Raw genomic sequence first — 13,992 nt, 5'->3', positions numbered from 1 at the left:
TTAAGAGATGGAATTTGCTGCAAAACCCTATTGCTCAATTGAATGAAAACTTAAAATACATGACATCACTTGATGCTGTTTGAAAGATGACTTAATTTTTTTTACAGCTTTTGTCCAAAACACCAGGTGATTCTAGAGTGTTTACCTTTACATTTTACTAGTAGGCTGGTATTGGAAAATATTGTGACATTCAGTCATAAAAAATGGTCTTTATGAAGGCATCTTGGCCTACAACCTTTACTTCCTTCTCAAAGTTTTCCAAAGAAAACTTTGAGAAGTTACAGCAATGCAACAATCCCTGCCACAATCTGGTAATGAGAAAGCAGTACTAAGAAACAGGAAGAACTGGTTGCTAAAAGGTTAGATCTTAATTAATTTCAAACATTTTACACACTTAACTTGATTCAGCTGTGAGGTATAATCCTAAAAATATGTATATTTAGCGACTGATATTTAAAGACGTCCTGAAGTTCTCTCAGCTGTTTTCCACCACCCTCTGTAACTTTTAAGACGTGCAATCATTGTCATGGTTATAACCAGGACTGGATGTTAAATGCTCTTACCTGTACACTTGTAGTCTGAGGTGACTCCTTTAAGGCCAGCGTCGAACACTGATATTTCTACCTTTTGCTTTCTGTGGTGGCAGCTGAGGAGCACAGAGGGCTGTGATACAACCAGGTAGAGAAATGGCTGCAGCTCTATGTCCCCCGCTCCCCGGCGCCCAGGCTGCCGTACAATAGTTATGCCCAGCGCTTGTCGAGCAGACGACCTTGTGGAAGCATGCAGACTTTCCAGTGACAGAAGACCTGGTTTCCTGCCAGCAGACAGGGGAGGGTTACTGTTCAAAAGATCGTCTGCTGTGACAGAAGAGATGCATGGCTGACTGGGCTTCTTGGTATCATGGCTGCTGCCTGAGACTGTTTCTGGAAGGTTCAAAGAGCTTTTACTTATCTTCTCAGCGTCTTTCTGATCTTGCACTGATTTTGATTTAGGTGAGGCAGTGCATGAGTACGTCATCAATGAGATTCGACTTGCTGTAACAAAAATGTCAAAGGGAATGAAGTTGAGATTCTTCACGATGGAGGAGTGGCGGGAAGGACGGGCAATGCGGTGCTGGCTGGTGCCACTGTGCTGCTCGATCTGAATGATCCTGATCTTAACGCTGTCGCTGCCAATCCCGCTGTCCTGAGCCCCGCTATAACGGGAAGAAGTCTCAACTGTTCCTCCATCAGCCACATCCATCTTCTTCTGCTCTTGCTTGGAAACCTGCAAAGGAAAATGTTATATTAACTTCTGATATCCATATTCCAGCTATTTCCACTTCAGTCACAGCAAAAAATCACTACATAAATGTGATGTCAAAGGAGAGAATTATAAAAAAAATCTGCCAAGTTAACTTTAACGCAGTAATCACTCATGAAAACACAGCAGGTGTCAGTTCCAATGAAATGATGACTCACAATAGCTGGAGAGCCAAAAAAAAGTAAAAGTGAAAAAAACTAAAAAACAAGCAGTAAGGATTTCTAGGCTTGGAAAACATTTTAAAAAATTAAACTCTTAATTTATAAAGCTCTAAAGAATTTATAGGAAATTTATAGATTAATATAAACCCATATACCTATGAAATAATATATTGTAAATAAAAGCCTAGTTAGGATTGTTTTCAGATTTTGAGAACTGATGCTCAAAAAGTCACCTCTGTCGCTAAAATTTTGTACTGTAAATAGATAAAATAGAACATAACAACAATCCACTACACAATCATAAAAAGACTAAATGGAAATTATAATCTGAAATGTATTGAAAAATATATTGTAGAAAAATATTTCTCTTAAAGAGTCATGGAGGGCAGCTGCCTTATATGAAACACCAAAGTTAAAGGAAACATCAAAACTATCTAAAGACTCTATCGGTGAGGGGAAGGAGTTCTTAGCTTACCAGGGCTACATAGGGTATTGGCTATGACATTCATAGCGTTTCATGTGAGAAATCACTGCATATAGAAATATTTCAAAAAGAAAACATACACCATTGACAAATAAAAAGAGTGCAAGACTGAAATATAAAGTTGCAAGGCTGTGTCCAGAGACCTTATGTCCCAGCTCAAGAGACAGAGATATCCCAAGACAAAGAAGTACTTCAGTAAAAATCACTTTCAATACTGCTCATGAAACAAGTAAAAATCCTATAAAAAGCTTGAGGACAAGGTGGGGAGCATATACTAAAGTATGTGGCAAAAAAACAAACTGCAAAAATTCAATAATAATTGATATATGACTAATTACTCAGATTCATATGAAAGTTAGAGTCATACATTCACCCTGTAGAGCTTCCACAGCACAACACTTCCAGCTGTGCTGCTGCTCTGCTCTGTACAGGAGCTAGCATAAGAAATGCCCAACTTGGTTGGATTCCTAACCCATCTAGCCCAATACACTGTTCTTGATAGCACCAGGAGGAAACTGTTAAGAAATATCCAGAAACTCTGTCAACTTCCTGCAACCTGCTCCTCTACAGCTGCTGCATGTAGGATGCCAGGGGTACATGTTTGTGTGGTCGTTTTAGTAACCATTTCTGGGCTTCTTGTCCATGAATTCATCCACTTCCTTTCTGAACACACCAACAGTGTCCATTCTCCACAACCTTCAGGGGCAACAAGTTTCAATTTTTAAAAAAAAATTTGTTTTAAACCATCTTCTCCAAGTGACATTGCTTTCCCCCAACCTTTTGTAGCATATAAATTATTCAGGTCCACATTCAGCTTTATTAGTGCTGTTATGATTTTGTAAAGTATGATCACAGCCCTCCTCAGCCTTTTCCTTTCAGACATTGAAATCCCAACCTTTTTAGTCTCTCCTCATAAAGGTGCTCCAGCACCTTCAATCTTTTTAGCCTCCCTTCTCTACTTCTATACCTTCACTATGGCCTTCCTGAGTACTCTTCAAAGCTCCCAAGAAGTGGAACCACTACAGTTCTCTACAAAAGTGAAATGCTTCTTCTGTCTTGGTCTCCATCTCCATCCAGATGTCCAGTATTTTGTTAGGTTGTATTGGCTGATGCTGCACATTGACTCAAGTATTTATTTTCTTCATTGCAGGACCTATTTCAATAATTTCTTCTTATCTTGTCCACCCAAATGAATCTTCAAAAAGTGAAATATGAACTAAGGCAAACAGTACCATAACTTCCTCTTCAAAAGAGAATAATGAATTAAAGATAAATAATTTTTCAGCAACTTAACTATAGTAATGAAGGGCAGTGAATTTCTCAATTTCCTCAAATTTCTGTGGTCTTTATGCAGTAATGTATTAGATTCTACACGTACTGCAGAAATTGGGTTATGAGGGAGGTAAAGAAAAGCAGGCTTTTTAAACCTTCCTTTATATTGTGCTTTATGAAACAAAGGGAGCAATCTCCTCTCCTTTTCTTTAAAGGAATGAACATACTAGAAAAAGTATTACAGAGGAAATCCTAAAACAGAACCATTAACTAGCTGAGATTTTCTTTGAAAAGGTTTCTGCCAGCTCTGGTTACAATCTTTTCAGATTCACTCATGTACATATTTTTCAAATAACCAATAAAATTCTTTGCGGCTGTTTTCTATGGCAGACTCATATCACTGACTTGTAAATGTGATATCACTTTTAGTGCTGCCTCTGTAAAAATAACTAGAGACCATTTTAATGAATCACTGCATTGTGAGCCAAGAAATCCTCATTCCTCTTGATATCCTAGCAATGTTAGGCTATTTACTCCTCAGCCTCTTTCCCTGGTAAACTATAAAGTGCTTCACCCATATCCTGCACTGATGGCACTTCCAAAATTGGTACAGATGGTTTCATTGCTCATGTACTGAGGGAAAGCAGAAAGAAAGGATGGAGCTGTGAAAAAATCTTGCCATATAATTTCATGGAAATGCTGCCTGTAATTTAGTTGAGGGCTTATGCTGCTAAACCCAGCAATTTTTAATTGCTACACAGACATCAGTTAGGTCAGATGAAAAATGTGTTCAGAAAGCATGATTCAGTGGTGAATGACACTCTTATGGTTACTACATGATATTATCTTGTTCTCCTCTATGCAGATGAAATTTCTGCAGCTACCTGACATTTAGGTTATGCATGACTTGGCCAGAGGAAATGAAAATGCAGCGTCATCCACTAAGTGACAACCTTCCAGGGAGAAAAGCACATGTATATGACAAAGTGGAGGAAGAAATCACAGTACTTCTGGTTCCTGAATGGATCCTCTCTTCTCACACCTAAACAGATTAGACTTGAAGCCTAGTTATTTTCCTCTGCCTCTTTAAGTATTTATTAAATGTTCTGGTCTATACAAAGCACCTTTAGGAAGGCAAGAAAGTAGCTCTGCCTCCATCACCAGCCAGACTATTGGTTCTCTGTGCAGACTGCTGCAAGGGTGCTAATTGGTCCCAACTGCTGACTTTCCTGTTATGCGGACATTCGACTACAGAAACTTTACTGAGACCCCAAATCAATTCATGCAGGTCACTGAACAGCACTCAGAAGGCAATTTCTGCTCAGTATTAAGCAGTATGGGATATCAACCAGTGCCCAAAAGGTGAAAGACACCATATCCTATTACGGTTTTCCATGCCACCCGGTTTCACAATGAAACTTTGACTTATGTATGGTCTTATCACATATATTATAAAGGCTGAAACACATGAATAATGCTTTGCAAGACAGCTATACATAACACAACTGGGTACAAAATAAAAGGGCAGAAGTATCACTGGAACTTCTTGAATCAATTTCAGCATCAAGCCTTCCAACAATGTTTCAAAGTTAACCTGAAGATATGCCTAGTAATAAACTTGGGAACCATTTAGGTATTCCTCTAACAGGATAAGAAGATGAGAGGGAACAAGTCTCAGTATAACAACTCTAAAAAAGATTCTTTGCTCTGTTATGGAATAAATAATACTTTAAAGATGTCAAGAACAGCAATATCATCTTGCTGTTAGCAAATGTAATGGTAACATTTATCATTGGGCTGTATAATATCAATTCTCTTACTCTTTACATAACCCATTTAAAATGAACAATAAAAGTTTTCTTTAATTAGCTACTGGTGTGCATTAACATGATCATGATTAAACCATAAAAACCAACCGTACATTACTCTGGTCCCCTATCCCATGTGTTTTAAATTATTTTAGTTGAAAATGTACTTTGAGTCCCTTTTAAAAGTTCGACCTTCTGCTTTCAGAGAATTAAATGCATATTACTATAGTGGAGAAGATAATGTTTCAGACCTCCAGGCATATATTAAACACACTGGCAGCACATTAGACAAAATGCTTTACTTATTAGATACTTCCTATTCTAAACAGTGTCATCAAAGGCTAAAAACAAAATCCATATAAAAGCTGCACAATGCTTCCACACAGAACCTGTGCCAAAATCCCTGTACTTTCCAGCTAATGAGGAAAGGATGTGTACTCTTAACATATGAATGTAAGATTTTCCAAGCATTCACTTTAGGAAACAGGACTATTGATTCCACATGGCTTATGTTAAATGAAACTGTATTGGTAAAATAACCTTTAAGATATTTGGCATGATAACTATAATTAAACAGTATTCAAAGGAATAAAACAAAAGGGAATTTGGTTCCACAATAGCTAATTAAAATAAAATGAAAAAACACAGCATGTCATCTATCAAGATAAATTGTTATTGTTTAAGAACTATTTAAATACTGTTAAAATATACTTTTAGATAAAATCTGAAAGGACTGGAAAAATATTTGTGGTTTAAAAATGGATAGTTTGGTGAAGAAAAAAGTATAGGACGCTGAAATTTTAAGCTGAGATAATAGCTTTAAAGCCTTGAGCATAACCAGATGGTACTTCAATCAGAGGTATTCTACAGTTTCACTGTCAGAATAAGTTGCAATATGGAAAGGTTTTCAATAGCTAGAAAAAACACATCAAGATGATAGTTTACTTCTTAGATCACTTCAGTGCATTTTCTTGTCCTTTCTCAGTTATATATCCTATCAATACTACACACCATAGAAAAGGTGTTGAAAGCTACACTGGTAGCTGGGGAACTGTGGTTAATTCTTCCTTTTCATGTGTTGAGATAGGTAACTTTACTAGCTTAACCTCTTGAGTTCACTAGGGCATATGGCACATATATCTACCAAGAGAGAGGACATGGAAATGGCATGTCCTGCAGAACACACACAGATAAGTACATCATAAAATCAAGGATCAATAAATAGATTTGCTTTTCAACATTGGCAAGTAGTCCCATCTAAGGTCACGGCAATTTTAACCAGGTAAGTCTTGTTTATTTTCCATTTCTAATCACAATACTTAGATGGTAGTGATGTCTTCAAAGTTTTTACTCCATAAAGGGCAGGAATAAAATCATCAAGGTAAACACAAAACCTAATACTTTAGACCAATAACCAACCCATTTACCAAATCAAAGAGAAGCGTTTACAACAATTGGCTGAATTGCCACATTATATTTCCTAATCTCTCAAGAATTTTCAACAATAACAAGGTAAGCATGTACAAATTTTACTACAAACATTTTAATGCTCCTTTTTCTGGTACTTCACAGAATAATTCTTTAATTAATAGAGTAACTGCAAGCAATATCATCGTTGGAAGTGCAGCTGCTCTAGAGGAAAAGCATCTACATCTGCATATTTTTTCCAGCTTCTCATATTAATTATGGTCATATAATGACACTATTGAAGTAAAATTTCCAGTCATTTCTTAACTCTGATCAAAACCCTTCAGCCAATCATGAGCTCATGCTTCACATTACATAAGTTATGGAAAGACTCACAAGTGTGAAACCACAAAATCAAAGTGCCAATCACATCTGCCCCATCACTGTTGCATGTGACCTAGTTTTATTCCTTTTTTTAAAAAGTATTAATATTTACATGGAAACAAAAATCTTCCCGAGTGGACAAAGTAAGTTACAGAAAAGGAATATGCTCCATTTTTGTTTTCCACTATGCTTAAACTGGAATTACAAAGGTAACACTGGATAATTTCTTCCTTGGAACTAAGTACTTCATCTACTGCATTGAGAAGTTTCCAACAGTTTAGAAATTTAGTTCATGTATCATTGTTATCTAATAGACCTTTGTTTGCCACATTGTTCTGCTGAACATTCCAACTAAAACAATTTTTTAATGTTTTGCATGAGAGTTATATGACTGAATTTAATTCTGACCATTATCAAAATTATTTTGCAAATTGACATACTAATTTCACATGGAAATATAATGAAAGACAAACATACAAACATATCTGACTATTAAATTTTGTCCTTCAGTCTAATAAAGTTCCAAATTAAAACTTAAGTCCTCTTAGTAAATCTAGACAGATTGCTTCTACTTGTATCAATCTAACTGCAGAAAGAGTCCTTTATAAAATGAACCTAAAGCTGTCCTCCAAAAGGGAACTATTAAATCAAGCCAAAATGAGGCAACCAAAATAGTAGAGATGCCTGAAGTAGTTTATTTCATAAAAGTCAAACAGGTTTTTTTCCTCTAAGGAGTTTTCTTTTCAAACAAGATCTGTTACAAAACAAATGATGCCAATTTGAAGTGTAATTGTGTATATGAGCTTCTGGACCTACAGAATTACTTCAGATGGGAACGGCAGTTTTCACAATACTGCAGGAATTACATGCAAGCTGTGGTGGCAAGGAGCAATACAAACTCAGCTTCTTTGTGCAATGTTTTCCCAGCTCATCAAAAGTCAAGTAAGAGGCTACATTCTGTTAAACACTGATGCAAATATTCATAAATCAAAGCTGTGTTAAATGTTCCAGTTGTAACAGGGATATCCAAGTGCTAAATCCTTTCTAATGCCAACAAAATTATTTTTTTTTCATCTTAATACAAACAATATGTTTATTTTGCTACCCTGTGAACGCCAGTAAGAAACTTGTGTTCAATTTTTTTTCTTTCTAAATAAAGGCTTTCAATTTAAAAAGACCAGGCTGAAATTTGGCAGAGTGGTTTTTCTTCACAGGCTTTTTTCTTTACTATTTTTACTAAAAGCATTAGTTTTTTGGTGTTTTTTTCATATTTAAATTCAAAATTTAAGTTCATACCTTTGCTGTTATACAAAAAAATATTGGCTTAAAACACACATTTATTTTAGACATGGTGAGGGTTTGCTCAGTTTTGCACACTTTCTTTTGTGGTGGGTTTTTTTCTTTTTTCATTTTCGGTTTCTTTTTGTTTGATTTGGTTTTTGTTTTGGTTTTGTGTGTGGTTTTTTGGGGGGGCAGGGGGGATTGGGAGGGGGCACTGTTTTGGTTTTTTCTCTGTTTAAAGCCAAGAAACAGTATTTTTGCATGAGAGCCTTCTTGCATGTTTCATTTGGATATTTTCAAAAGCAATAGCTGAAACTTCACCCAGGACAACCAAGGGATCAGGCCCAGCCAAGCAGAGGTTTAGGAACGGCAGATCCTGCCTGACCAAACTGATCCCCTTCTATGACCAGGTGACCTGCCTAGAGATGAGTGTTGATGTAGTCTAACTGGACTTGTGCAAGAAGACATTGATGTGCTAGAGTGCATCCAGAGAAAGGCAACTGAGCTGGTGAAGAGTGTAGAGAGTAAGTCCTGCAGGGAGTGACTGAAGGAGGTGGTTTGTTTACTCTTCTACAAATGCCTAAAGGGACTGCACCAAGGTCAGGGTCTGCCTCTTCTCCCAAGCTAATACTGAAAGTGTAAGAAAACAGTCTAAAGCTGTGGCAGAGGAGGTTCAGCTAAGACATCAGGAAGAATTTCTCATTGAAAATGTGCTTAAGCATTGGAATTGCCTGCCTAGGGAATTGGCGGAGTCACCATCCCTCAAGGTGTTCAAGAAACAACTGGATGTGGCACTCAGCACTATGGTTCCATTGTGGTGCTTGGTCAAAGGTTGGACTCAATGACCTTGTCCTTGGAGGTCTTCTCCTACCTTATTGATTCTACAATTCTGTGACATTCTCTAACATTGCAGTATGAAGATTTTGGTGTCTAATTTTACCAGTCTCAGTTTTTGGTCCCATTTCCATGCAGTTTAAATAATTAAATTATATTAAATATGGAAATATTAGAAATATCATTCACTGTTATGACTTCCAAACATGAGAAATTTAACAAAGTTATTTACTCCCATTCTAATAATTAGCATTTTGTAAAATAAATTAAAAGATGCAGGAGGAAAATGCCAAATATCTGGCAATAACTCAAACTGGAATTCAACAAAGCCTTAAAAGAAAAAAATAGGCATAATTTTCTAAGAGAGGATGAATGCATGTATGAACAATAAAAAAGTCATTATTGTAATGTGGTAAAGTAACTTGGTACTTGACTTTTATAATACAGCCTCTATCTTTAGTCTCTTAAATGAGAAACTGTACAGTTAAATGAACTATTCCCAGAATCAAATGGTACAATCATTTTCTTACTATTTATTAGATACTTTATCTATTTTGAGCATTTTAAAGGCAATTCAAATAACTAAATCCACAGCAGATTAAAAGATTTCATGTACAGATGCTGCCTAACTAAACAAACTTCATTCTACATTATTTCCAGTAATATAAGTCAGACTGAGTCAGACTACATTCTATGAACAGAAAAATCCACAGTGCAGGAGTCTCCAGTGAGAAATATTCAACTGCTGGCATACTACTTCTCACTGAAACGTGTGCTGGGATCTTGAGTGCCTCAGGTTTTAAAGCTGCTAGATGCCTGAAAAATTATCTATCTGTAGCTTACTGCTTTTTTCCCCCCCTAGGTTACTGCATCTCACCCATATCAACTTGTACCTTAACTGATCTTTGACTAAACCATGTTTCAATCTGTTGAGAATATATTAAAGACTACCTAGGGAAGTAAAGCAAATGAAATGGCATGTGAACTAAAACCTACAAAATTAGTAATTCCAGAATATGTTTTTTTGGTAAAAAGGCCATGACAAAATATCCCGATTTTTAACAAGTTGTTTGTCTCAGCCTCGGTGTACAAGTCCATGCCAGATTGAATTTGTGTCTCCTCCTTTGTGCCTTATATGACAGTAAAACAGCCATTTCAGGGTCTTGATGCATCCAAAAAAAATAATCCCAGGAAGAAAAAACAACAACAAACCAACCAAAAGAACCTTTTGCTTTTTTTGGCCTGCTCTGTTTCCTTCACTGGTTCATTGTACAACACAAAACAGCGAAGGAAAAGGACAGAGCATAGCAGCTCATCTTGGATTGACTTAAACGTCAAAATTACGTCCTAAATCGTGCCCAACTGAATTTGTTTAAAACAATTAAAAAAAAGAAAAGTTGGCATTGGAGCAGGAATGAAAGGTCCAAAAGAGCTCTGCAAGCTGCCTTCAGGGTGGGTGACACATGGAGCTGCATCTTCAGCCTTCTCCAGCCCCATCATCTCAGTGCTGAGAGGCTGCTCCAAAGCACCCAGCACTCGAGTCATGCTGAGCATGGACTTTATACCTCACTGGAAAATCAGAACTATTGTGAAACACAACCTGCAGCAGTTTGACATTTTCAAAGCTTTTATCTGCAGTTCTACAATGCCATTGGAGCCGCTCTAATTGTGGGATGGTAACAACATTGAATTCCATTGGCAGGCCCAGATACAAACCGTTTACAAAGTTTAGTTCTTTAAGAAAAACACTTCTGACTCTTACATGCTTCTATATGGTATTACTACAGTGTACTAAAATAAAGATGCAAAAAGATGGCACATGTTACTGAATATTGTTTACATATACTCTTTTTCCATAAAAATGTTTTTCCAGTTTTGGGCCATGAAGCTCCTTTTGGTTCACTAACAACTGCTGCTTTTTTGGTTTTGTTTTTTGTTTGTTTTTTTTCTTTGTTGTTTAGTGTTATTAAAATACTTTCCTAAGCATTATTCTAAGTATAATTATTTAACTGGCCATAAATTCATTTGCTGTGGTGGGCTTGCTCACAGACATACCTGGGAAATGAACCCCTCAACCAAGACCAGTCTACTCAGAAATTACATTGTACAACAAGGATTTAATAGAAATACAATGGGTAAAACTTCCAGGTGTTCAGCATGTAATGTACACTTACCTAGTGTGGAGAAGGCACTACTGCCTTTATAATGAACTTTATCAAGAGAATGTAGAACAGTTTTGTGCCCCTTTCCCATTGAAAAAACAATAGTTTGGCAGATAATTTATTTGTGATCCTGAATCTCTCCTGCTCTGTTCCTGTTTTGGAAGGCAAAGAATCAGCCAAAAAGGATGATCTGTAGAGACCATATAGCCTATCCTAGCAGAAATGCAAAAAAGACATACAAACTACTGCAAGAAAACAGGTGAACTAATGCAAACATACAAACCTAATTATCCCTGTAGCTCTGTGAAGAAAAAAATGCCCAACTTTCTAAACGAATGTCTTAAATCGCTGTCTTCAGATAAATATCAGTTTTATGAAACTTGTACACAGGACCCCAACTCAGTAAAGCCTAACAGATTTTCAGTTTTAGGGATTCTCTAATTCCAACAGCTCCCCAACAATCTGAAATAATTGTCACTGATAATTTCTGAGAATTCTTTACTAAGTCGTTATTCCTCCACTGTTTTGATGGAGAAAGTTAAAATTAGTGGAAACCGTTACTTAGGATGAGTCAAGAATGAAGCTTCCAGTCTTGATTCATACAATGAGTCACAGGTAATCTGGGGGGAAGGTACAGTCTCAGTGAAATGAAGAGCTGGAAACATTGTCTAGGAGCACGTACTGAGGAAAAAAAGTGCTAATATGCAAGATTATTAAGCAAACCCATCAAGCACAGCAAAACCACCAAAGCTGCATACTATGCGTAAACAACTGAGAACTTTAAAATGTCTTCTCTCTAAAAAGGTACTGGTAGCCAATTAGCTGCAGAGGTAAGTTCAGAGAAATTAGAAATAGCTGCAAATCTGAATTTGATTCAGTACATGTTATTAGCATCATATGCATGACTCATACCAATCTTTAATCACAATCATAATCTATGATTTCACCATTTGATATGGCAACCAGTAACTCAATCAGATGGAAGCTAGCTGTAAAAATGGAAGTATTGTCCTGCTCTTTAATCTCCTCCATACTCCTGAGAAACACTCCTCAATGTAAGTCAGTTTGAGAACTACCTCTTTTATCTAAATGGGAATAGTAACAGTACCAGATTAAAATTACTTATCAAAGCCACAGACCCTATGCATGTACTTTGTAGCCCTGCCACCACAGCATGACACTGCATTAAAAATTAATTCACTGTAATTTTACTAGATTGGCTTTGGTGATAGGTGGCAGAATACATCAAACACATTAGAAAGAAATTAAATAGAGCTAGGCTCTTTATTATCCTTCCACTCTGAACACTGCGTGTCCACAAAGGAACACTACTATTCCTCTGCCCCACTCAAAACCAAAATTCAGTGCAACATTCAAATGTTCAAGAAAAGCTGAAAATTATTATTACTGACACAAGTGAATTTCCCTGCAAGAAAGACGCAGAACAAACTGAATTGTTGTGATTCAGAGAAGCTCAGAACACCACACAATTCCAGAAATTAATGTTGATGACCAGGGAAAGATTATTAACATTCAGAAATTATTGTCTACCTATGGAATCCTCAAATGAAGTGTAAAGTTCAAATTATACTCTTAGTTTTAGTTCAGCTATCTCAAAATCCTCATAAAATGACTATGGATGCAACTTGTGCAGCATTGCAAGGGGATGAATGAAACTGCAAAGCAATTAAAAATGTTAAAACACACCACTTGCTTAGATTTGAAGTGTAAAACTAAATTGTGCATTTCTAAAAATTCCAGGCTAACACAGAACTCAGATCTTCTGTCATGAGGGGGTTTTGCTGTGTGAAAACTCTGTGAATCCACATACATGCTTGTCCTTTTGAGTAATCCTCATGTTTTGCCTTCATGTCTGCAAAATAGACCCTTCCTCATAAGGCTCCCCACTTTAGTGTGAATTTACTTCATTCCTAAGTATCCTTTTCTTTAATGGAAAAGTAAGATTTATGCTTTGAAAATTGTTAGAAAAACCACATCCATTTTCCCAATATAAGAACAACATCTAGGCTTCTACTGGAATGAGAATGTTTCCTCATATGAAGTATCAAGAAGCACTGCACAGTCCTTCAAAAAGATACCTCCCAATTGGTTTTGGCAACAAAATCAAATGATGAGACAGAGCTTCCTAAGAACGGAAACAGGGTATGGCAATGACTCAAGATACTGGCAAGGCCTTTATTTTGATAGTGTCCTTGAACTAACCAAAATATCTGTTATTTTCAGGAAAACATCTGACAAGTGGCTATGTGGGAGCCCAAGTACTGGTAAAGCTACCAGGAAAATGATGCAAGTATTATTCAGCTATTCCAGCTAAAGGTTTTTATTGGCATTCTCAAAAAGTTACACTTTTGGCACGCTCTCTGATGCTATTGAGCTACAAGATTATGTTTAAAACATATGAACAGCTCAATGATAAATATTATCAGAAGACTTTAATGACACATACATTTCAAAAAATTTAGCCATTCTACGAATTTTAACCACTCCATAAAGCAACTAAATCTAGTAAACCTACTTACTATCTAAGTGGATTAGATTAATCTGTGGAACAATCTTTACTAAGAAAATCAAGTTATGCATGGTGCAAATTTTCTCCATCAGCTCTATGCATGAGTATGTCTTAAATGTGCTAACTTTTTTTACATGTCTTTATGTTATTATATATTTGGAAAAAACCTCACAAATGAATTTGTACTTCTTCCTTTGACATGTCATGGTTTCAGGCCATTAACATTAGCAGAAATAGGAAATATGTGCCACCTTACAATTAAACATTCACCATCCTAAAAAGCTGCTACAGTACATAGATTTAGATGAAACTGATTCAGGTATTTTATGGTTTCGAACATATTAAAAGTTGGATCTGTATTATGTCT

The 13,992-nt window shown here is 36.4% G+C and overlaps 1 protein-coding gene across 7 annotated transcripts in view; it reads right to left on the bottom strand.

Moving 5' to 3' along the window:
- The window catches only part of VPS13B (vacuolar protein sorting 13 homolog B), a 431,824-nt gene that overhangs the window by 116,173 nt on the left and 301,659 nt on the right, over positions 1-13,992 (bottom strand). For all 7 annotated transcript variants that reach the window (XR_009488944.1, XM_059864515.1, XM_059864541.1 and 4 more), the window contains exon 34: positions 564-1,266. Coding sequence is in view for 6 of the 7 variants with exons in the window: in XM_059864515.1 (XP_059720498.1) it covers positions 564-1,266 (703 nt within the window). In the remaining variant the exon portion in view is untranslated. The remainder of the gene's footprint in view (positions 1-563; positions 1,267-13,992) is intronic.

Source organism: Haemorhous mexicanus, chromosome 1 (genome assembly GCF_027477595.1).
Source record: "Haemorhous mexicanus isolate bHaeMex1 chromosome 1, bHaeMex1.pri, whole genome shotgun sequence".
In the NCBI taxonomy this organism is placed as follows: domain Eukaryota; kingdom Metazoa; phylum Chordata; class Aves; order Passeriformes; family Fringillidae; genus Haemorhous; species Haemorhous mexicanus.
Note: the sequence above shows the minus strand (reverse complement) of the source record. Positions and strands in the feature narration are given on the sequence as shown.